The 23,205-nt window shown below is 43.1% G+C and overlaps 1 protein-coding gene across 1 annotated transcript; it reads left to right on the plus strand.

The window, feature by feature from the left end:
• Window positions 1-21,898: 21,898 nt before the first annotated feature.
• On the plus strand, window positions 21,899-22,678 carry LOC149203257 (uncharacterized). Its single transcript, XM_089401810.1, has one exon. It carries the CDS (start codon window positions 21,899-21,901, stop codon window positions 22,676-22,678), a length of 780 nt encoding a protein of 259 aa, XP_089257936.1.
• Window positions 22,679-23,205: the final 527 nt, after the last annotated feature.

Below are 23,205 nucleotides of genomic sequence, written 5' to 3' on the forward strand. Positions count from 1 at the left end.
CCCAACCCAGAGGAGGATGAGCTTCTGGGAGAACTCAAACAGTTGTGTGTGAGAATACCACTTCTCCAAGCCATCAAAGATGTACCAATATACAAAAAATTGGTTAAGGAAAAGTGCTTCAGACACCCAAGCAGGCGAAAAAGAGATGCTTCAACCATCAATGTCATAGGACAACTGTCTGATCTTATGTTGGGGCAGGCCATCTGCCCAAAGTATCTAGATCCTGGGAGTCCCGTAGTGGATGTCCACATCAACGACACCATCATACCTCACACATTGATTGATCTGGGGGCTACCATTAATGTGATGACCAGAGATACCATGCTCAAACTCAACCTTCAGGGTTCCCTGAGAAAGACCTCGACAGTCCTACAACTAGCAGATCGCTCCACCATGACTCCCGAAGGGATTGTAGAGGATGTCTTGGTCTCTGTTGACTCTTGGGAGTACCCTGCAAACTTTTTGGTTCTGCAACCAAAGGCAAAGCTTACTGGATACCCTCTTATTTTGGGAAGGCCTTGGTTAGCCACTGCAGATTCTTACATAAGCTGTCGTGCAGGAAACATGACCATCAAAAATGGTCCTATGTCCAAGCAGCTAGTCCTGTACCCTCCTGCCCAACCCTTATTAGAGCATGACTTACCACTTTGGTTGGAGGAAGGAGAAGAGGATGAGGTGTACTTAGCACCTTTGTGCACCCTAGACACCACTAGGGGAGGCCTCCCAACAGAGGATGATTTGATTGATACCTTGATCCAGACTCCACCTCCCAGTGCATTGTCCTTAGAGGAATTGGTGGAGGATGCCCAAGCCAGCACCTTAGTGGACCTTTGTGTGACCGACCCTGTCACTCCCAGAGTCAAAAATGTGGAGTTTGGCCCTGAGAGAACGTTAAAGATCAGCTCCTCCCTATCTCCTTCCCAGGAAAAGGAGTTGTGTAGTCTGTTGGCCAGTCATCTAGATGCTTTTGCTTGGAGCTATAAGGAGATGAAAGGAGTCCATCCTTCGGTCTGTACCCATCACATCTACATCAAAAAAGACTGTAAACCGGTTAGGCAACCCCAAAGGAGAATGAATCCAGCCCTTAAGGACATCGTCAAGGAGGAATTACAAAAATTGTTGGATGCCGGATTCATTTACCCCATCTCGGATAGCGAATGGGTGTCCCCTTTGGTGTTGGTTCCCAAGAAAAATGGGAAGTGGAGAATTTGTGTGGACTACCGAGAACTGAACAAGGCCACCAAGAAAGACCATTTTCCTCTACCCTTCATAGATCAAGTGTTGGATGGACTGGTAGGAAAGAAGTTTTTGTCTTTCCTGGATGGGTTTAGCAGGTATAACCAGATCCAAATCAGCCCGGAAGACCAAGATAAGACCACCTTCACTTGTCCTTGGGGTACCTTTGCTTACCGAGTTCTTCCCTTTGGACTATGCAATTCTCCTGCCACCTTCTAGAGAGCCATCTTGAGCATCTTTTCTGAGCTGGTCCATGATTCGGTGGAAATCTATATGGATGACTTCACTCCTTATGGGTCCAACTTCCAGGAAGCATTGTCCAATCTGGGAAAAGTCCTAACCAAGTGCATTGAGATGAACCTGTCCCTTAGTCCTGAAAAGTGTGAATTCTTGATGACTGAAGGGACCGTGCTAGGCCATACCATTTCTTGCCAAGGGTTACAGGTGGATCCTAACAAAATTGCTCTCATCAAGAAGGTTCCACCTCCTCAGAAGGTAAGAGATGTTTGAAGTTTCTTAGGATTAGCAGGGTATTATAGGAGATTCATTAAAGACTTCAGCAAGCTAGCCTCACCATTGTTTAGCCTCTTGGCAAAAGATGTTGAGTTTAAATGGACTGACGATTATCAGAAGGCTCTGAATGAATTAAAGGACAAGTTGGTGTCTGCCCCAATCTTGAGAGGTCCAAACTGGGCCCTACCTTTCCACATCCACACTGATGCCTCAAACAAAGCCATAGGGGCAGCCTTAGGACAAGTTGAACAAAAACTTCCATATGCCATCTACTTTGTCAGCAAAAACTTATCCAAGGCAGAACTGAATTACACTGTAATTGAGAAAGAATTCTTGGCCGTGGTCCATGCACTGAACAAATTCTGACATTATATCATTGGATATCAAACATTTGTGCACACTGATCATGCTGCAATTAGATATTTAATGAATAAACTAGATGTGAATGCTCGTATTATTAGATGGTTACTTTTGTTGCAGCAGTTTGATCTGACTATCGTTGACAAACCAGGTAAAGAAAATGTTGTTGCTGACTTTTTGTCTAGATTGGATTTACCTGCAGGAGAGGATGGAACAGTGGATGACCAGATGCCAGATGAACATCTGTTTGCTATCTCAATACTCTCTCCATGGTTTGCTGATATAGCAAACTACCTTGTCTCAGCATAGTTCCCTCCGCACCTATCCTCAAGGGAGAAGAACAGGATCGTAAGGAAGAGTGCCTCATTCACTTGGATCGGGGGCAACCTGTTCAAGCTTGGCCCTGATCAGATCCTAAGGCATTGTGTAAGGGAGGAGGAAGTCTTTGATATCCTCCTAACCTGTCATGACGGGCCTTGTGGAGGACATTTTGCAGCCAAAAGGACTGCCTTCAAAATCCTACAGGCAGGCTACTATTGGCCCACGCTTCATCAAGATGTCAGAAGCCTAGAAGGTATATCAGCCAATGTGACCGATGCCAAAGGATGGGGAAACCGACTCCAAGGGACGAAATGCCTCTCCAACCTCAAGTGACTCTTGAGCCATTTGAGAAGTGGGGTATGGATTTTGTGGGTCCAATCAATCCTCCTTCGAGGCAAAGGTCTTACATCATCGTGTGCACAGACTACCTGAAAAAGTGGGAAGAAACCAAGGCAATCAAAGTAGCGAAAGAAGAAAAGGTGGCCGAGTTCTTAAGAGAAAACATCTTCTACAAATTTGGCTACCCAAGAGAGCTAGTCACCGATCAAGGAAGCCAATTCATCTCCAACTTAATTGAAGACCTACTCACTCATCACAAAATCAAGCATAGGACTTCCGCCCCCTATCATCCTCAAGCAAATGGGCAAGTGGAAGTCACCAATAGAGCATTGGAAGGGATCTTGACTAAGGTGGTGAGCAGCAGCAGGAAAGATTGGGCAGATCGCCTGGTTAAGGCCACATGGGCTTACAACACCACGTGGAAGACCACAACCGGCTTCACACCTTATGAGTTGGTCTATGGGAAGAGAGCTTTGCTGTCAATTGAGTTTGAATACAACACCTTGAGGACGGCAGCTCAGATGGACCTGGATCTCAGCCATGCCCAACAAGAAAGGTTATTGCAGCTGAATGGATTGGACGAGCACCGAATGTAGGCCCTTCTCCACTCAGAAGTGGTTCAACTTCAGAGGAAGGTGTGGCATGACCAACACCTCAATGACAAGCAATTTCAGCTGGGAGATTGGGCGTTGTTGTATGATTCCAGGCATAAGGATTTCAAGGGGAAGCTGAGAACCAGATGGCTGGGACCATATGCAGTGGAAAAATGTAATGACAATGGATCTATTCTTATTCGGACCATTGATGAGGAGGCCATCCCTATGCTTGTCAATGGGCATCGACTAAATATCTACAGAAAACCTCTGTCAAGGCAATAATTCATCAAAACTGTGGAAAAATCAGTGCTGTTCATAGAGAAGGGTTCTGCCTCTGTTTTGGGTATACCCTGAAGATCTTAAAAAAAAAAAAAATCAAAATAAAAATAAAGATCCTTGGGTGAAAACCTTTTTGAGGCTCCCAAGGCAGATGGTAGGGGTGAAAACCTCATTGAGGCGTCCCTACTATCTTTCTGAAAATGTTTGAAAAAGACCCTTGAGTGAAAACCTCTTTGAGGCACTCAAGGCGGATGGTAAGGGTGAAAACCTCATGGAGGCGCCCCTGCTGTCTTTCAAAAAAAAAAAAAAAAAAAAACAAACAAAAAAAAAACAGGGAAAGCAAGTTCACAATGTGGCAATGCATGCAGGTTGCAGGTATTCCATGCAGAAAAAAGGCCCTCAACTCAAAGACAAGGGTCCCTACTATGCTACCAGGTGACCTCACCAGCACTCCCTCTAGAAACATTCATCTCTTCCAAGGTCTGGGCTTGATTTGATCACCGTTTAGCCTTCTACAGGAAGCTACAGGACTGTCTACAGGAAGTTCTGTATTTCTACAGGAAACTTCCTGTAGAATCTTTGGACGGCCCAGAACCGGCTGTGTGGGGAGATCTAACGCCCGAGGTACGACACGGAGGCATGCAAGCTAATGTTTTCTCCATCACGTACTGCTGTCGCCTCCTTCTACCACCCCAGTTGCCTTGCAATGGAAATACCTGCACAGTCAAAACAGAACATTGAATTATCAGAGGAAGAGATTCTCAAATGGAAAAAAGATGCAGAGACACCATGCACTACTTATCAAAGCCATCCGAGGGCCCTGCGATCGTGACTGTGATGCCACCGTCTCCACCGTTTCGGCATGCACTCGAGGAGGAAAAACTGCTACAGGACATCCTACAGGAATCCCGTAGCAGTTCATCCAGCTAGAGTGTACACCATCAAGGCGCCTGAAACACATAGAGCGGGCACATGCACCACCCGCAGCCAAGTAACAAGCTTCGTAATCAGCAGCAGTCTGCAAGGAGGGACCCCTGTGCCTGTGTATGAAGCAGCAACAAGCAAATCCAATCACCCTCGTCCCGAAACCTGAAAATAATGTCGCGGCCGCACAGGTAAGTGCCTCACCCTTTTTTCATAAAATTACATGAATAATACTCTAAAATGTTTGCAAGTGTGGAAATGAACGGGTTGAGCAGTCGGGTAGCCATTAAACTGGCCACCACGACCAGTCAGATGGTCTAGTCAGATTTGGAAAGTGGTGGTTGTGGCAAGCAAAACAGATAATGGACACGTGAGAAGCGTCTAGTCGGGGAGAAGCGGCGATTTAACGGAAATGGCGGCGGCATATCTGCAGGGAATGATGCGGCAGTCAGGGGACTTGCAGTGAAATGAGTAGGTGATGTCGTCCAACGGTCCGGCAGGGACAGCTCACCCCCGCGCCATGAGTTCGGCCGGGATTCAAATCCACCGGCTAGATCGTCACTCCACTCATTTATCACCAGCCGTTTTGCAGTCGAGTAGCGTCTGAATTTCTCTGAAGCTCGTTACTCCAAGTCCTCAGCTCGTTCAGACGTCTGGTGGTGGCACAGAAGGAGCAGAACCACTGACGTGCTCTCCGGAACCTGTGCGTGACTTCTACAGGAAGCTGCGCTACAGGAAGCTCGCCGCTACGGAGGAAAGTTTATCTATTCACGTCAAAGGTGGCGAATTGGAAAAGGTACGCCTGAACCTGTTCCTCCCATGCAATTGGTTTGAAGGGTGGCGAAGTCGACATCCTTAAAAATGTAAAACTACAGTTTGAGCATAAAATTCCAAGCGTCGTCTTCCTTTTGCATGAAAGTTGTGGTCGAAGTATATGCGGGGTTTTCTACAGGATGTGGTTTGTAATTGAGCCCCTGTCAAGGCTCATCTCTAGATAGTCAAGCATTCACGAATTGTGTGCATGACAGAGGCGTAGTTCTATGCTCTGTCCCAAAGAAATCCGAAAGGCCTTCTTTTGATACGCACCCGCCACCTCCGGCTAACATCGCAGGCTTTCACCATGCCGGGCGGATTCATCAGAAAGGAACCGATAGACTCAAAGAAACTACGGGAGAACCCGGAGGTGGTAGAATTGTTCACTCGTGCGCGATGGATGTCGTTCAGCGACAAGCTTCAAGGCTATGATGATGAGGTGGCAGAGGAGTTCCTGCGAGCTTTGAAGCCAAAATCAAAAACGCTGGCCGTTTTTAATTTCAGGGGTTTGAATCTCAGACTCACCCCACAGTTCATCAACAGAGTCACTAACCTCCCAATGGGGGTACCGTGGGACAAGGAGGAGAGGAAATTATGCCAAAAGGCTAAAAAGGAGTTCTTTCCACCAGAGGAGCAATTCTCAGAGATAAGAACGGGGTTCGCAGAGCTAGCCTACAGCCACTTTGGAGTGAGGTCAGCCTCCAAATTATGAAATACATCACGTGCGAAGGACGATTCAACATTGTATATGGGTACCATTTCCGGCTACTCACAGAATTTAGGCACCAAATGGACCTACCTTCAGAAAACAAGCTAAGTATTCCTTACTTCCTCCTGCAGTCTATGACTGAATGTGCCACCAAATTAAAAGAGGGCACGCCAGACCAGGTAGCCCATCATGGGCTCATTAAGATCCTCGTGGAGGATGCACTCCACACCTACACAGTCCCTCTCTCGTGGGAAGCCTTTCGAAATCTGACTAAGGATGGCGATATCAAGATGTTGACCGAGGAGCTCACCTCCTCCAGCAGCGAGGAGAAGGAGCCAGTACACACAGAGAAGAAAGGGAAAGGCCAAGAACCCGTGGCCAAAGCACCGAAGAAAGAACAAAAGGGGAGGCAAGAGAAACCCCAGGTTGCCGAAAAGGAATGTGACAAATCCACATTGACACCCAGAGAGAAAAGGCTACAGAGTAGGATGGAAAGAAATGAACCAGTCCACGTCAGTAAAGGCACCTCGAAATCGGCCTCAACCAAGTCAAAAGGCAAAGCACCCTCAGTCAAACAGGCTAAAACGGTGCCACCTATTTCTACAGGAAAACCAAAAACGGCTTCTACAGGAAGCCAGAAATCAGCTGATACAGGGTCTTCTACAGGAAGCCCTAAGAAAGGAAAACCAAAGGAGAAGAGAGCCGAAATTCTTGCAAGGGAGGCAGCAGCCGTGCTGGCCGCCCTTAGTACACCTCCTAAGCCGAAGGAAAAACGAAAGAGGGAGATCCCTCTGTATTTCAAAGCCAGGAGAAGTGTGAGAATCAAAACAGGCAGGCCACAACCTCCATCCAGCAGCCCAATTACTATAGAAGATACCCCTACCTCGCCAAGGGAGAGGTCCCCCTCAAAAATATCAGTCACTTATGAGCGGGGGAGCCCGAAGACAACTACTTGGAAGGAGAGAATGGACAGGTTGGCTTCAAAAGCCCGGCTACAGGATGCTGAGGCCGCTCTACAGGAAACCTTGGCCCGGCTTAAGGAGACAGAGAGGATGGAGGGAGAGGCACCCTCATCACCACTTAGGGAAGACGAAGTAGAGCCACCGAGGGAAGAAGAGAAAGAGCATATTCCGGAACCTAGTCCCCAGCCAAGCTTGAGCTCGTACTATAACTTTTTGGAGGCTGGGAAAATTATTCCACAAAAATTCACAGTGCCGCTTTTCTTTGCGTTGGAGGAAGAAAGGGTGAGAACCCACACGTGGATGAAAATAGCTAAATCAAAAGGAGTGGCAGATATAGGCCCCTTGGAGGAACAACTCAAGGAGGCAAGAAAAGAATTAGCTATGGCTAAACACGTGGCAAACTGCCAGTGGGTATTCCTACAGGAAGAGAACGAGAAACTTAAACTGCAGCTACAGGAACTGAAGAAGGAAAAGGGCATATCCTCAGGGGACACTACAGCAGAACATCAAGGCAGAGAAGGACTGCAAGTTGGTCTTGGGGAGCCAACCTCGCATCTACAGGAAAGGGAACTGCAAGCACAAATCGAGATACAAGCTCTCAAACAGCAGTTGCAGCAAAAAGAGGCACAACTGGCTTGCATGGCCAGTTGGGCCATGGATGCTCTACAATGCAGACAGCCGGCCAAATCCTATGGCCTGTACCTACGAGACCAATGGCTGCAATTTCAAATTAATGCATTGGCACAGAGGGGTATCTCCCAACTCCAAGACCCCCAACAGTTCACAGCGTTATGCAATAGCAGTTCATCAGAGGATAAGGCCAAACTCTCGGAGTTCTATCTCCATAATTTGGCCCTTCCTAACGTGACTACATGGGATCCCAACACAGTTGTAGGGGATATGCAGTTGATGGCATTTGCCTCATGGTTGAACCATGAAGAAAAGAGGGCAGCAGAAGTCAAAGAGGTCATGGACCGAGAATTACATGAACCACTGCTGATTAGAGCAGAGCCAGGGGATCCCACTGCATTGATATCGGCCCACCAACACTTAGCCACCAACCCTCAAACTTTATTGAAATACATCGATCAGCAGGCACAGGCCATAGCACATTTCGAGGATATGGAGCGACTATTAGGGGACAACTGTGTTCATGCTTGCACCTGCCGATGGAACACATTGTCCCACAGCCTTAAAATCAGAGAATATCATACTCCAACTCGAATGAGGGAAGCTCTAGCACGGGTGCCCCTCTACAAGAAATCCATACAGAACCTCCAAGCCAACTGGATTGGCCTCAAGCTAAGCCCACCTCTGCTGTTAGGATTGATGGAAGGCAGCACAGAAAAAGAAGAGCATAAGCAGTGGGAAGAGGTGGAAAGGAAGGCTAGGTTCCATGCCAGTGAGGAGGAGACCACTTCAGAAGCTTGGGATGTGAGGGTGGCGGTGAAAGCAACGAAGGATAAGGAGTTGGATTAGTTGCTCAGGGATGATCAATCATTTTAGCTGGGGGGTGATGATGAGCCCCAAATTTGGTAACATTTTGGGCTCATTTGGCCTAACTATCTTCGCTCAATCCTTCATTTTTCATAACTTATGCATCATTTTTTAGTATGTTTATGTCATTTGTACGAATAAGGGTAGTCACTATTCCTAGGTGGCTAACACGTGCTCATTTCTGGTTTTTTGACACATGATTGGAACAAAACTGAGCAGATAAGGACCAGGAGACAGCCAAGATGGGGTTGAGGATTCGTAGGAGGGTTGTCCACAGCATTAAATGGCCTTCCTCGGGATCTTCACCCCCAACTCCGAGCTACAACAGCCACCACAACAGGAGTAGAAGACAGCCAAACGGATTTTGAGGAAGCAGCAGTTCACTCCTAGTTTGGTCAGCCAAGTCCCACTGATTTAGGAGGCCAGCTTGGGGCCTCGTGATGTATAAATGATAAGGCTTTAGCCTTCGAAAAGGACTTTTGAAACATTGTTGCACATCCTGCACTACGAGCTGCTAGCTTAGTTTTGCTCTTTTGTAGCCATTATTAGCATGCTCTTTGACTTATGATTATTATTTTTTAATGGAAAGCAGTTAGATTTGATCTCAGTTCTGAGCTTTTAAAGGAGACATAGCTCTCAGGGTTGGGCCCAACCTGAGAGCCTAAGGCCTCCTTCTTCTGTATTGTTATCTTTTCTTTCAGCATTATGGTTTTATTTACATGCATTTGAAACGCAGTTTGTTGAGTTAGATTTCTTGGTGTGGTTAAGTAGGTCATTGTTAAAAGATAGAGTTGCTTCAGCTATTTAGAATAAAGTGAAGAGATTGGAGTTGATAAAAGTTCCAAAAAAGGGTTGCTTGCACACTCATTTTCACCTCTTTCTAGGGGCTGGAATTGCAAACAGTGCTACCCACCAAAAACATTGGTTTACGAATACATGCAATCTGTGGTGCAATATTTTCGTTTGTAGAAGTTGTCCATGCGTTTAGACCTCTTGGAATGTTTCTTTGCTTCAGTACCATACATGGTTTTCCTTAGAAATAACGTTGTTGTTCATTGGTTCCATTAAACAGTTAAGAATGTTTTGATTATGTGCAGGACGTGGATGATTTGGTTCAATTTACACTGTGCAGTGCTACTCCCTCACCCTCTCATCCTTCTAAGCCTTGCCCAGGCCAACTACTCATCTCCCAATTAGACCCCTTGTCTCTCATCTACTCTACTGCCCACGTTATCCTCCCTTTTCGGCCTTCCAGTCCCTCTACCCTCCTTTAGACAAACTAGCTTAGCACACCCCCTCATCATCTCATCTCTCTGTCACTAAGTCATTAAAAACACCTCTCCTACCTCCCTATCCACCCATGCAGCCTCTTCCACTCACCCATCACCCAAAATCCGATTGTAGAACATCCTGTAGGAATTACTGAACATCCTGTAGAAATTCTGAAACATCCTGTAGAACCCCTGCAGACTTCCTGTAGAAGCTCATAAATGTGGTCTCTTGGTAGCCAAACTTTGTGAAACTCTCTGGAAGGGTGTTAGGGACCCCTTAGACCCTCTCTGAACTTTCCCAACCTTTTTCAAGCCTTCCTCCTCCTTGATCCACCTCTGCACAGTAAAAAGCTAGTTAAAAAGCACATGCATGATAATTCTAATAATTGAAACAAAAATACAAAAAGATGTTTTCTTCAGATAGAGGTAGTCTAGACACATGCATTTCACCTTCATAGAAGTAATGGCATCTCTTTCAATAGTTTGCATCCCCATCTCTACATCAATAAGACTAGCTGGTAGAATTAGGGTTTGCTAGGGTTTGCGTTTCTTGTTGGCTTTCAGTTCCTTTCTGCAAATAGATTAGCTTCTTTTGAGATTAGCTTTCGTCCATCAGTTAAAAAGCTTCTTCTAAGAGCTCATAGAATTTGTCTTGAGCCCCTAGCGGACTTGTGCCAGTTGACCAAGTGACAGCTGCGGCAAGAGCTAGTACTTGTGCATACAGCATCGTCGCTTCCAAGTTTGTTACGAACTACCGGGTTGATAAAACTAAAGAAGGAAGCTCCAGGAGTTGTAGCATTATTTCTACAATACTGGATCCCACCAGTGACCTGTTATCATGAGCATCATTAGGTCTACTTAGGATGTTTTTCTTTATGCATTTTGAGTTTCGAGGTCAGATGACCAACATGTCTTGGACACAAATTTTGTAAAAACTTTAAAACATCTATCTATTTTTCTTTCAGTTTTTTTATATATGTGGTTATGTGCAATCCTATTCAACTATTGATATGAATTGAAAATTTTACTTTTACATGTGTCGAAAATGTCCGTTTAACACATAGTTCGCTAATGAATTAGTTAATGTGCTAAATTTCCTGGAAATGTGTTGATATTGCATGTAATCAAAATGTCTTTCCAAGAGATGAACTCTATGGAACATACGATAAATTTTTGGACTTCAAACGATATAAACATTTGTTAGTTGCAGTACGACAAGTTGTGAGTCCAGCCTAATGATGATTCAGGGAATGCTAAGAAAAATGGAATTAGAGAGGAGTTCGATCAACGCGCTATACTCAGTGATATTGTTCATAGAATAACCGATACAAATCCCTTGAAAACTTACTAACTCACCACTTGGAGCGAATATGTCCCATGCTGTAGAAGATAGGTTTTGTGTACTATGACTAGCATCATCAACATAACCAAAAAATGGTTCCAAAGATTCCGACATCTGCAACAAATGCAAAGCGGATTACTTAACCACATAAAAAATATAAAAGTCACACTGTAACACACACACATAATCAAAGTATATATACAATGCTTATTACTACGCAAAATCAGGCATAGTAATGTTTCAAATACAACTCATTACGGGGCTGCGATAATGGAATTCTATCATAATCAACTAACTCATAAGCACCTTTTTCCAAAACACACTTGACAATATAGGGCCCCATCCATAATGGTTCAAATTTCCCTACTCCTAGTTTATTAGCTTCCTGATCATAAATCATGACCAAGTCTCCTTCTGAGAAAATGTGAGGCTTGACATTTCAGTATTATTGTGCCTTTATCCATTTCTTGTGCGCTTTTTTTGTCAATGTGGCTTCACGACGAGTTTCATATAGATGGATGAGCTCTAAGAAACATGCTTCTTCTTCAGAAGTGTTAGGTAATAGGTCAATCATGAGTTTTAATGACGAAATTTCACATTATACAGCAAAGATTGCCTCCAGACCATACACCAATTGAAAGGGTGTGAATCCAGTTGCATTTCTCACCGAGGTTTGGTAAACCCACAAAGTCGAGTACAAGATTAAATTTTAGTTTTGTTTATGAACTCCTATCATTCGTTGGAGAATTCTCTTAAGGATTTTGTTGATGGCCTCAACTTGTCCATTAGCTTGTGGATAATAAGGAGTAGAACTATCATGTGAAAGTCCTAACTTGGTAGTCAATTCGATCATCATATGGTTGCGACAATGCGAAACATGATCTATAACTATAGCTTGTGGTACACCAAACTGTGCAAGCACATGGTTGAAGAAAAAAAGAGTCACCGTCTCACCGTTGTTGTTTAATGTAGGTATGGCCTCATCCCATTTCGTAAAATAATCCACAACGACAATTATATACCCATGCCCCCTGGCTGAGGTAGGGTTACATGTCATAAAATCGATGCCCCATTTTTCAAATGGTCCAACAACGATGATAAGATGCAATGGTGTAGGTTGTAATCGTGTTTTGTGATCAAAAATCTGGCATGCATGACAACTTCTGACAACAATAATGCAATCATTAAATATGGTTGGCCAGAAGTAACCAGCACGGAGAATCTTTTGTGCGGTAGCATAACCAGATAAATGTCCACCACAAGCACCAGAATGGAAATCATTCAAAACTTTCTCACCTTCCTCATGAGTGAGGCACCTCCGTAAAATCGTATAGATACCACAACGGTAAAGAGTGTCACCAATTGTCAGATAATCTTTGGCTTGGTAACAAATACGTCGTTGTTGCGAGCGAGAGGTTTTAGGCCAGAAAGTTTGGGTCTAGAGATAGATAACTATATCTCTATACCACGGGTCAGATGACGAAATCAGAAACAAAGACTCATCTGGAATTGATGGTTCCATTGTTGAATCGATATCAGTTGAGGGAAGGTCGCAAAGAAGCTCGGTGAAGACTAGAGATTTATTTGATTTGGATTTGATGAATTCCAAATCAAATTCCTGCAAAATGACGATCCATTTTGATTATTTTCCCCCGAGCAATTGACGTGATAGAATGTATGTCATAGGGTTGCAATCTGAAATGACAATGGTCTTTTGGAGCAGGATATAGTGGCAAAATCTTTGTACAACTTGAACAGTAGCCAAAGATAACTTTTCGACATAAGAGTACTTAACTTTCGTATCATTGAGATTGTGACTCAAATAATAGATCGAATGTTCATTCCCATCTTCTTCTTGGACTAAAACCATAGAAATGGTTGTATCTGCAGTGGCAAGATACAAGAAATAGTCGTTTTGATAATTAGGGGTATACATTAATGATGCTCGAATCAGGGTATCTTTGAGAGCATCAAAGGAAGCTTGCACAACCTGGTCCCAATGGAAGGGTATCCCCTTTTTCAAGAGACGATTAAATCCTTTAGCCATTTCAACATAGTTGGGAATGAAACTCCTTACAAAATTAGCCTTCCCCTGGAGTCTCTGTAGCTGTAGTAAATTGGAAGGTGGAGGCAGATCAAGAATTTCCTTAACCTTCAAAGGGTTGAGTTGAATTCCTTTTTTAGACACTATGAAACCAAGAAAACTAATAGAACCAACACAAAATACACATTTATGTGGATTGAGTCGAATTTTGCAGTGTCGGCACTGTAAAAATATAACTCTCAGATGTTGTGAGTGATCAACCTGTTTCTATGAATGAGCAGGTAAATCATCTAGGTAGGGTTGAAAAATGTGTTTGATGTCATGGAAGGTATAATTCATTGCCCTCTGAAAGGTTTCCCCAGCATTCTTCAAACCAAAAGGGAGTTTCCTATATGCGAATGTGCCCCAAGGACAAATAAAAGCAATTTTATATTGGTCTTCTAGGCGAATATTGATCTGATTATAGCAGGAAAACCATCCATAAATAAGAATATTTCACATCTAGCACAATCATCAATTATCTAGTCGATGAAGGGAGTGGGATAGTTGTCTTTTGGACAAGCGTTATTAACATCCCTATAATCAACACACACTTGTATTGTTCTTTGTTTCTTCATGACAAGAACAAGATTGGAAACCCAATCGGTAAGAGGAACAGGGTAAATGAAACCAATGTGCAACAGTTTTTCAATTTCTACTTTTATGGTAGCAGCCTTCTTTGGATGAACAGGATGGAGGTGCTGTCGTGCCGATTTGACATCAGGATACATTTTAATCTCATGTTCAATTATACTAGAGTCAATTCTTGGCATTTCCTCATATGACTAGGAAAATATGTCACGGAAAAGAGCACAGTAAGTTTCAAGTTCGAACAGAGAACAAGATTTGCCAACATGGATGTTCTCTACAATTCCAAGTTTGGTTGAAATGTCGATAGAAATGGTTTCTTCGATATTTGACAAGTTTCGTTCAGAATCGACTATGTCTATAAATACAGAATTTGAAAGGAAATCAACAATTGAAAAGTGATTTGGTTCATTTGAAACATCTTCTATGTGATCTAGAAGATGGGATCGATGATGATAATCTTCCATTGGTTCTTCTTTTGTCATCATTGATTGGATGATTCCTTCATCAGTAGAAAATGTACGTGAAAAAGGATCATAGGAAGTACCATATTCTAACGAACGATCAACCCATACAATTGGTGATAATGGATTTGGGTTTGTCGTATAAGCCAAGAATATTGATTGTTATGCAAGCTCAATGGGGCTTAGCGACATGGTTTCATTATGCATATCATCTTTAGAATTATTGGGAATCTTCCATGAATCAAATGAAGTGGAAGATATCACGTTGCAAGTCTCAACTTTTGCAACTTCCGCCATTTGTGATGGTGACGGTAGCGAAAAAGTACCTATTAGGGAAGGATCTTTGAAGAGACCTACTCCAATGTTCTAAAGAGATATCAGGGTTCGTGAACTAATGGAATGCTTCCAGTAGCCTGTGAACTAGAGGAAAAGAACCCGAGTTGATCAATTACTGTGATTACACCTTTATGAGGGAAAGTGATCATATGAAAGTATGTCGAAACCATAGTATCCATAGCATAAACCCAAGGTCTTACTAGCAAAATGTTGTAGTCAAGGGGTCCGTCAACAACCTCAACTTCAACATTTACAGTTTTTCCCCCTAGTTCTATCTGTAGGTTACCTAGGCTGGCCTGGCCTGGCCTGGACTACTTTCTTTTGACAAGAATGGAGATGACCAATTCGATGTTGTTGATCAATACGATATCGCATCTCTACGTTGACCTTTTCCATTGTAAGTGTAAGAGGTAGGGGATCCTTAGCACCCACCATTCCATAAAGAACAAACCCTTTCAATCCACCATGTTTGTTTGTTGGTTGAGGAGGACAGGATTTCCAAACTTATCTCATTTCACGTTTTTCCTTGCCCACAAAATTCTACAAGGCGTATATGTGCGACCGTCAAAAGCTTTTAAAATTGCAGGTGACCATGACAAAGTTGGGAAGCCAAGTGTTTTCCAGCAACTCATCAACATGACACAAGTAGATACACCCTCGTCAACAATGGTTTGCTGAATGAGTTTATTCAAATCCTTTACTTGGATTAAGAAACCTAATTGAGCTAGTAATTGTGGCATATGTGCCGCATGGTTAAAAACCACAAGATTAGAATCCGTTGGATCAATTCCACCAATTGCTGACAATAAAGCCTGCTTTTGGGAGGGATACCTTTGAAGCACCTCAAGCGTCGACATAGCAGAAGGTGACTGAGCCAAATCTTCTACTATGTTATAGTTTTGCGTTGCTCGAGCTCGAGGGTTGAATGTAGACTTATGTACAACTCCTTTAGGTAATTTTATTGTTAACTCTAGTGCAATAGGTGGTGGAATAGGATCAGATGAAGTAGAAGTTGAAGTATTTGGTTGATCTAAAGCCCGGTTATTTGAAGACAATGATGGATTACCATAATATTTACTTCGTGTAGACACCAAAACATCAATTTTAGGCTTAGAGGCGGATAGCATAAGCACTTGTGAAGTGGAAGAATGATCTATAGCAACCAAATGAGTCTCTGAATTTGGAAAAGGATCTCTCAACACAATGGATGCACTAGAAGTCTTAAGAAGTTTTGAGACTTCATAGCGGTGAGGACAGCCTCGCGTAAAATGCTCCTAATTACATATTAAACATGGATAATGAGGTTTCCTAGCCAGATAAGAGGAATCGAATGATTTGTCTTGAGGGGGAGGGTTTTGTTTCTTTTTAGCTTTCCCCTTCTTCTTGCTTCTAGTTTGCTTTTCATTCTTGCCTTTGTCAGATGTCACAGCATTTATTTCGGAAGCAAGAGTATTATCAGATGCAGTAGAAGTTTGATTGGAAATAGAAAGTGTTTGACCAGATGGTCTACCTTTTGTTTGTGTGCTCGAAGAACCAATCACACCATCACCGACATGAGAGTCCTTACTCGATGGGGGTGGAGGAACAGTAAAAGCTAGTCTAGGTGCATTTGGAATTTTGTCATAGAGCATGCCAGACTAGGTGTAAATCAAGTCTAAGTATTGGGCACGAGCAATTACTTGCTCTTCAGTGACAACTCCTCCTTTAGCCACATCCTTGGTGATAGATGGCAACAAGGATTTTATAAACCACTCAGCTAAAAGTTGATCAGGAACATAAGTTTTGACCATTCGACGATGACGACGCCACTCATGAATATGATCAGAGATGTGAGTAGCAGTAGTCTGTTTAAAGTTGGTCAATAGTTCCGTTCCATTTTCATATCGGATGGGTAACTAGAAGTGGGTTAAAAATGTGGTAGCTAAGGATGTAAAGTTATCAAATGAATATCATGGTAACTCAATATACCACTTTGCAGTCGAACCAGCAAGTGTTCGCTGGAAAAGACGTAGTCTAACTAAATCATCATTTAGGGAGTTTGATGAACACCATAAATGAAAAGTCATAACATGGTTGGATGGGTCTTCTGTAGGGTGTTTGGTCCCAACCTACCAAGGCAAGTTAAGCTCTTAATTCTTTTATCAACCCAGGAAAGTACACTTAGAGGTGCTTACCTAAAATATATAGATCTAGAATTCTCTAAAATTCTAATGGCTACCTAATGGACTAAATTAACAATGCTTTCTACAAAATATCCTTTATTATCCTTTTAAATCATTCAAACATCAATCTAAAAGAAACAAATCCTATGGAATTCTAGTTGCAGAATAACAAAAGCAGAGTGTTAAGATTGTGGATTTTCTCATGCACGCTTGAACGCCGCTCTACAGCTGATCCCCTGTGACTGAGGCCGTTGCCTCAGCCCTGTGGTTGTTTCGGAGGACTTTCTCTTGTGAGGCACTTCGATCTGCGAGGCTTTCTGGTCTTACCCTGCGGTGCTTTGGCCCTATTCTTTTCTGACAGATCTCCAGGGGCATCTTCTCTGAGCAGACTTGAAGGACTATGCCCATTGGGGTTTGGGTGAGCTCAATCCAATCGAGCTAAGGCTTCTTCAATGGAGTCATCAGTGCCCCCCCTTTCTGAAGCCGAGGCCTTTATCAAACTGTTGAACTCTCTTCCAAAAAAGAAAACAGTCGAGGCTGCAAAATTTGTGAAATTCTTGGATGACATCCCTGAGATCTCGCTTCCTCCTAAGAAACCGATTCAGGTCGCCCTTTCTCTGGCTGAGCATGCTTTGGTGGGACAGTTCACTGGACTCTGGCCTTCCCCCAAAACCACGGAGAGCTGGGTTGCAAGGAACTAGGCGTCGTTGATTAAAGGCAAAGTCACTTCGTATTTTCTGGGGAAGGGATTCTTCCTGTTTGAATTCTCTGAAAAGGAAGATAAGGATCTGATATTCCGTAATGGACCCTATTTCATGGGCCCTCAGGGGCTGTATCTCAATAAGTGGACGCCTGACTTTGATCCAGCAGTTGACATCCCCACAACCGTCCCTGTGTGGGTTAGATTGCCCAATCTGCCAATGCATTGTTGGAACTGGGAGTCCCTTAAGCACATCGGAAACACCTTGGGTAAATTCATTGATCGAGCAAATAGTAAAGACCAATACGATTTTTCTAGAATCTTTGTTGAAGTTGACCTTGAGGTCGGTCTACGTGAGGCAATAAAGATTAGGTTTGGAAGCTGGAAACATGTCCAAAAGCTAGATTACGAGCAACTTCCATTCAAGTGCAGGAAATGCCAGGTCTACAGCCATTTTGCTAGAGGATGCCCAAAAAATAGTGAAGCGGAAAAAGGCAAGGAGGAAGGATGGACGCAGGTTAAAAGGACCAAAAACAAAGCCCCTAGAATTGGTAATATCAATGGTAAAGCTCCCCAGGTAGGCTCAGGGCTTCAAACACCTCACATGGAAGAACAAGGAAATAAATTTATACAGCTAAGCTCAACATTAGAGGACACCCAAGAAATAGAGATACAAAATGAAGGATCACCCCACAAAGATCCCCCCTCGAGACCAAAGCAAGCCGAAAGTAATGCAGATAGAACAGAAGAGATATCCCCAGAAGAGGCTAAGCAAGTGTAAGGCTCGGAGGACTCAGAAGAAGAAGGTGAAATAGGAGATTCGCAAACCTCGGCTAGAAGATCATTGAGAGGCCGAAAATTTTCCCGTGAAAAAAGAGAGCAGGAGACCTATAAAGACAAACTCCAAGGAAGCCAACCTACCCTCGAGAAACTCTTGGCTAAAACTCCGAAGATGACCAGAAACCAACCCCAGAGCTCTAAAGGAGCTCTCCATTCCAAATGCAAGTGACGAAGATCGTCTCCTGGAACTGTAGGGGTATGGGGAGCAAATCAAAAGAAGAATCCATTAAAAGTCTGATAAGATCCAAATCTCCTGATATACTCCTCATCGAGGAGACTAAAATGGAGGACAAGGCCTTCCTCCATATCGGCAAAAATCTGCGGAAGAGAAGTGAAGGGCAAGTTGTCTCAGCCCGGGGTGCCTCAGGAGGCCTGAGCACCCTCTGGAATGCAAACAAATTTTCAAGGGTTAAAGAGATCGCCAACACTCATTGGCTATTCTCAAAGCTGAAAATATGTTGACTCAAATGAGACCCTCTGTCTCTTTAACGTGTATGCTCCAATCAGCGCAGGAGAGAAAAAGATCTGCTGGGATTCTATTAGAGGATTGGCAGACTCTGAAGACTTAGCAAACATCATCATTGCTGGGGATCTAAACCTCACATTAACTTTGGCTGAAAAACGTGGAGGAAGCATTGTAAGGGATCCGGCGCGAGAATGGGTTGAGGATCTGCTCCAGGATTGGGACATGATCGACATCAAACCTACGTCGGGCAAGTATACTTGGTCCAATAAAAGACTCGGTCCAGGTCATATTGTTGTAAGGTTAGACAGATTTCTTGTTCAAAGTACTTTTCTTCTTCTTGGTTTAGAATCTAGAATGCATATTCTCCCTTGTAGTGTATCTGATCACAGGCCCATCAAACTTGATCTTTCGACTCATATGGATCAAGGCCCCATCCTTTTTAAATTCAGTCCCCTTTGGGTCAAGGAACAGTCTTTTATGCAATTAGTAAAAGATACTTGGAGTGAAAGCTGCATTGAAAAACTGGGTAAAATCCCTTCCCAACCCAGCAGTGGAAAGGAAAAAGTTACAAGAATGTCTCGAGATCCATCACCTGAACTCGGAAAATGAAGAGATCATAAAAGAATTTCTCGAAAAGGAGGTGTATCTTCAGCAAAAACTTCTCAAAGCAAGCTCAGCCGAGGAAGACTATTGGAGGATCAAATCTCGTAGGATTTGGCTCAAGGTAGGAGATAGGAACTCATCCTTCTTTCACAAGCAAGCCCAAGCTCGGAAAAATTTCAATTCCATCTCCAAAATCAAGGAAGAGAACATCAACCATAGAGATATTCAAAGCATAAAAAATGCTACCTTCCTACATTTCAAAAATCTGTATAGTGAAAAAGAGGGTCAGGGGCATACTTCAACTTTAGTAAATGAGGTTCCCACTCTGATTTCTACCAGAAAGAATCAGTTTTTAGAAGCAAAAGTCACCAATAATGAAATCAAAATCGCCCTCTTTTCTATGGAGCCTAATAAGGCCCCGGGCCCAGATGGCTTTACTGCCAATTTCTTGCAGAATTGTTGGCAGATAGTGAGAAAAGATTTATGCAGAATGGTTCGGAAATCTCAAGCTTGTCAGAAAATAGGGGGAAGCACCAATTCGGCTTTCCTGACCCTTATCCCTAAGGAAAAAGGCACCAACTCCTTTTCCAGATTTCGTCCTATCTCCCTTTGCAATATAGGCTACAAACTGATAACAAAAGTGATAACAAACATACTAAAAACTATTCTTCCTGACATTATTCCTGAGAATCAGGGAGGTTTTATTCAGGGAAGACAAATAGTGGACAACATTATTCTGGTCCAAGAGGCAATTCACTCAAGCTTGGCCCAGAAAGAGAAAGGAATGTTCGTCAAATTAGATCTTGAAAGCGCCTTTGACAGGGTGAGACATAGATTTCTGTTGGATGTCCTGCACAAATTTGGGTTTGGCCTCAAATTTATCAACTGGATCAAGGCTTGTATCAGTGAGCCATGGATTGCCCCTTTGGAGAATGGGAGGGCCACTGACTTCTTCAAAGCCTCTAGAGGGCTGAGGCAAGGGTGCCCTCTCTCCCCCTTTCTCTTTGTCCTCCAAGCTTTACTTCTCAACTTCCTATTGAATAAAAAGCAATCTAATCAAGAAATAATGGGATTGAACATCGCAAGAGGTGTCAAAAGCATAAACCATGCGCTATTCATAGATGACTCTCTCTTGCTGGGTGCTGCCTCCTTGCCCTTGGCTAAAAGATTTAAAGATGTGGTGGATGCCTATTGTGAAGACTCAGGAAGCAACCTTAATAAAGGCAAATGTCATATCTTCTGCTGGAATGTTTCAGCCAGATCACTCCAAGCCATTTCTAATTGTTTTGGTTTTGCAGCCACCTCTTCTTGGTCATCCTTCAAGTACCTGGGGCTCCCTGTCTACCAAAAAAGGGCTCTCAGCAGAGACTGGCTGCCTCTGTTGGAAAAATTCAAGTCTAAAATTCAATCCTGGGGATACAACTGGCTCAATCTAGCAGGTAAGACAGTGCTAATAAAAGCTGTCTTGAACAGCCTTCCCATTTACCAGGCTGTAGCTATGATGGCTCTGATTGGCATCACGAGAAAAATGGAGGAATATATAAGAAACATTTTCTGGAAAGGCGGCAAAGCAAATGAGAAGAGAATCCCCTTATTAAGTTGGGATATAATCTCCTTACCTAGAATGGAAGGCAGATTGAACTTTAAGAATCTCAGCAAGCAAAACATCGCATTGGGTGCAAAATTGTTATGGAGGATAATTTCCCCAAAGCCGGGTTGGGCTCAAATATCGTTGTGGAAAAAATACTTCTGTGGGCAGAGAACACGCTGCCTGGACAATCCTAAGATAACCACCAGAACGATGATTCATAAATTGTGTGAAAAATCCTCCGCCTTAATTAAACTTCATGTGCACTGGATTCTTGGAAACGGAAAGCGCATTCAAATTTGGGAGGATCGCATTATGGGCAGTGACCCCCTTGTTGATGATCGCTCTCTGGTTTTATTGAAAGAGTGGATGGACAGAGTTGCTATTAAAACGTTGTGGGACTTATCACATTGGGAGAATGACGATTGGCAGAGATGGAAAAAATTAGAGGTCTTGTTGAATCTTTCCAAAGATTATGCTACCTTCATCTCCCACTTAAAAGGAAAATCCCCTTTGAATAGCAGGAAAGCAGACATTCGGGGATGGGGTCTGATACCTGGGTGTTATTCAGTTTCGCAGGGCTATAGATAACTCTCTCTGTATCCTAATTTCCCGCCTAACCCGAAGCCCTGGCAGGGGATCTGGTCTCAGACAACGTTCCCCAAAATCAACTCCTTTTGTTGGCTCCTTTGCCACCATAGAATTTTGACCGAGGATAGGCTCCAGAAAAGAGGCTTTATAGGACCCTCTCACTGCTCGCTGTGTGGGGAACATGAATAAAATGCCTCTCATATGATGCTCTTCTATAAATTTGTTGCAGACCTTTGGAAGGAGGCTTTAATTCCATGGAGCATTAACTTCGCTCCCCCTAATCACTGCTCAGATCTGTTCTCAAATTGGAAGCGTATGTACCCTGGTGGCACTGCTCAGAATCCCCATATCAAAGAAGCTTGGCTCGCCCTCCCTAAATTAATCTGCTGGCACATATGGTTGGAAAGAAACCAAAGGATATTCAGAGACAAGAAGAACGATCCCAAGATAACCTGGGTAAAAATTAAAAGCCACCTAAAAGACTGTTTGGGAGACCATCTAGACAGGGCAGATCTCAGTGAACAAGAAGATGTATGGGGCGCCTCTCTTGATCTCCATTTCACTGATAGAGTCAGGTTCACCCCTTCGCTAAAACATTGGAAAATCCATCTTAAGGATGCAAAATTTGTTGAGTTTTGCATCAAGAAGGCAAGAAAATCTCTCTTTTTTTACGGTGCAGCAAAAGGCAATCCTGGTATTTCCAGAGCAGGTGGTGTTATTAAAATCACAGAGGGAAGAATTGAATCTAGATACACTTGGGGAGTGGGCTTTAACACCAGCATTCAAGCTGAAGCACCAGCTCTTCTCCAGGGGCTCAAGCTGCTCATTTTCCTAGGTATCAAAGATGCAATTATATTTGGGGATTCCCAGTCTATCATAAAGGCCATTGTGGACAATTCCTCTCCTTTAGATTTAAGACTATCAAGACTACTGAGCAAAATTAAATCCCTGACAAATTCCTTTCAGAGTTTGGAATTCCTTCACGTAAAGAGAGACAACAACAAAGAAGTCGATGCCGAAGCCAATAAAGCGGTTCTTCTCCCCCTCAGAGTTCTTCTAAGAGACGGAGACGAAGGCTGGGATCCCATCCCCTAATTGTCTGATAAAAATGTTTTACTGTCTAATATTGGAGTAGTTTGTTTGCATCTACAAATTAGGAAAGATAGAGAAAATTGCAAGTAATATAGTTGGCAAAATTCGCAGGCTCATTAGTGGGAAATTCATATGGTTCCTAGTCGAGGTGAAATCTGAGCACTCCCTACCTCTTTGCAATCTGAATTGAGGCATTCCAGCCAAGAATCAATATATCATTCTAACCGTTTCTGTAAAAAAAAAAAAAAAAGCAGAGTGTTGATGATTGATTGTAATCCTACATTCCCTTACAAGAATATTGCTTCAAAGAATTTTTACAATCACAACAGTCCAAAGTAATTTCAATTTAAATCACACAGTGAATAAGATAAGCAGTGTTATAAACCAATATCAGTTAGATATTTTACATGAATCATTTACCAAACTGAAATTTGAATTTTAAAACTCCATTCTCAAATCACTTCAGAAATAAAACTAGAACTATCCTTCCAAATTAAAGCTAGCAAACAAATCTGGAAGTTGAATGTCAG

Source organism: Pinus tabuliformis, chromosome 2_1 (genome assembly GCF_031772625.1).
Source record: "Pinus tabuliformis cultivar Carrire ecotype Pingquan chromosome 2_1, CPIR1, whole genome shotgun sequence".
NCBI lineage: Eukaryota > Viridiplantae > Streptophyta > Pinopsida > Pinales > Pinaceae > Pinus > Pinus tabuliformis.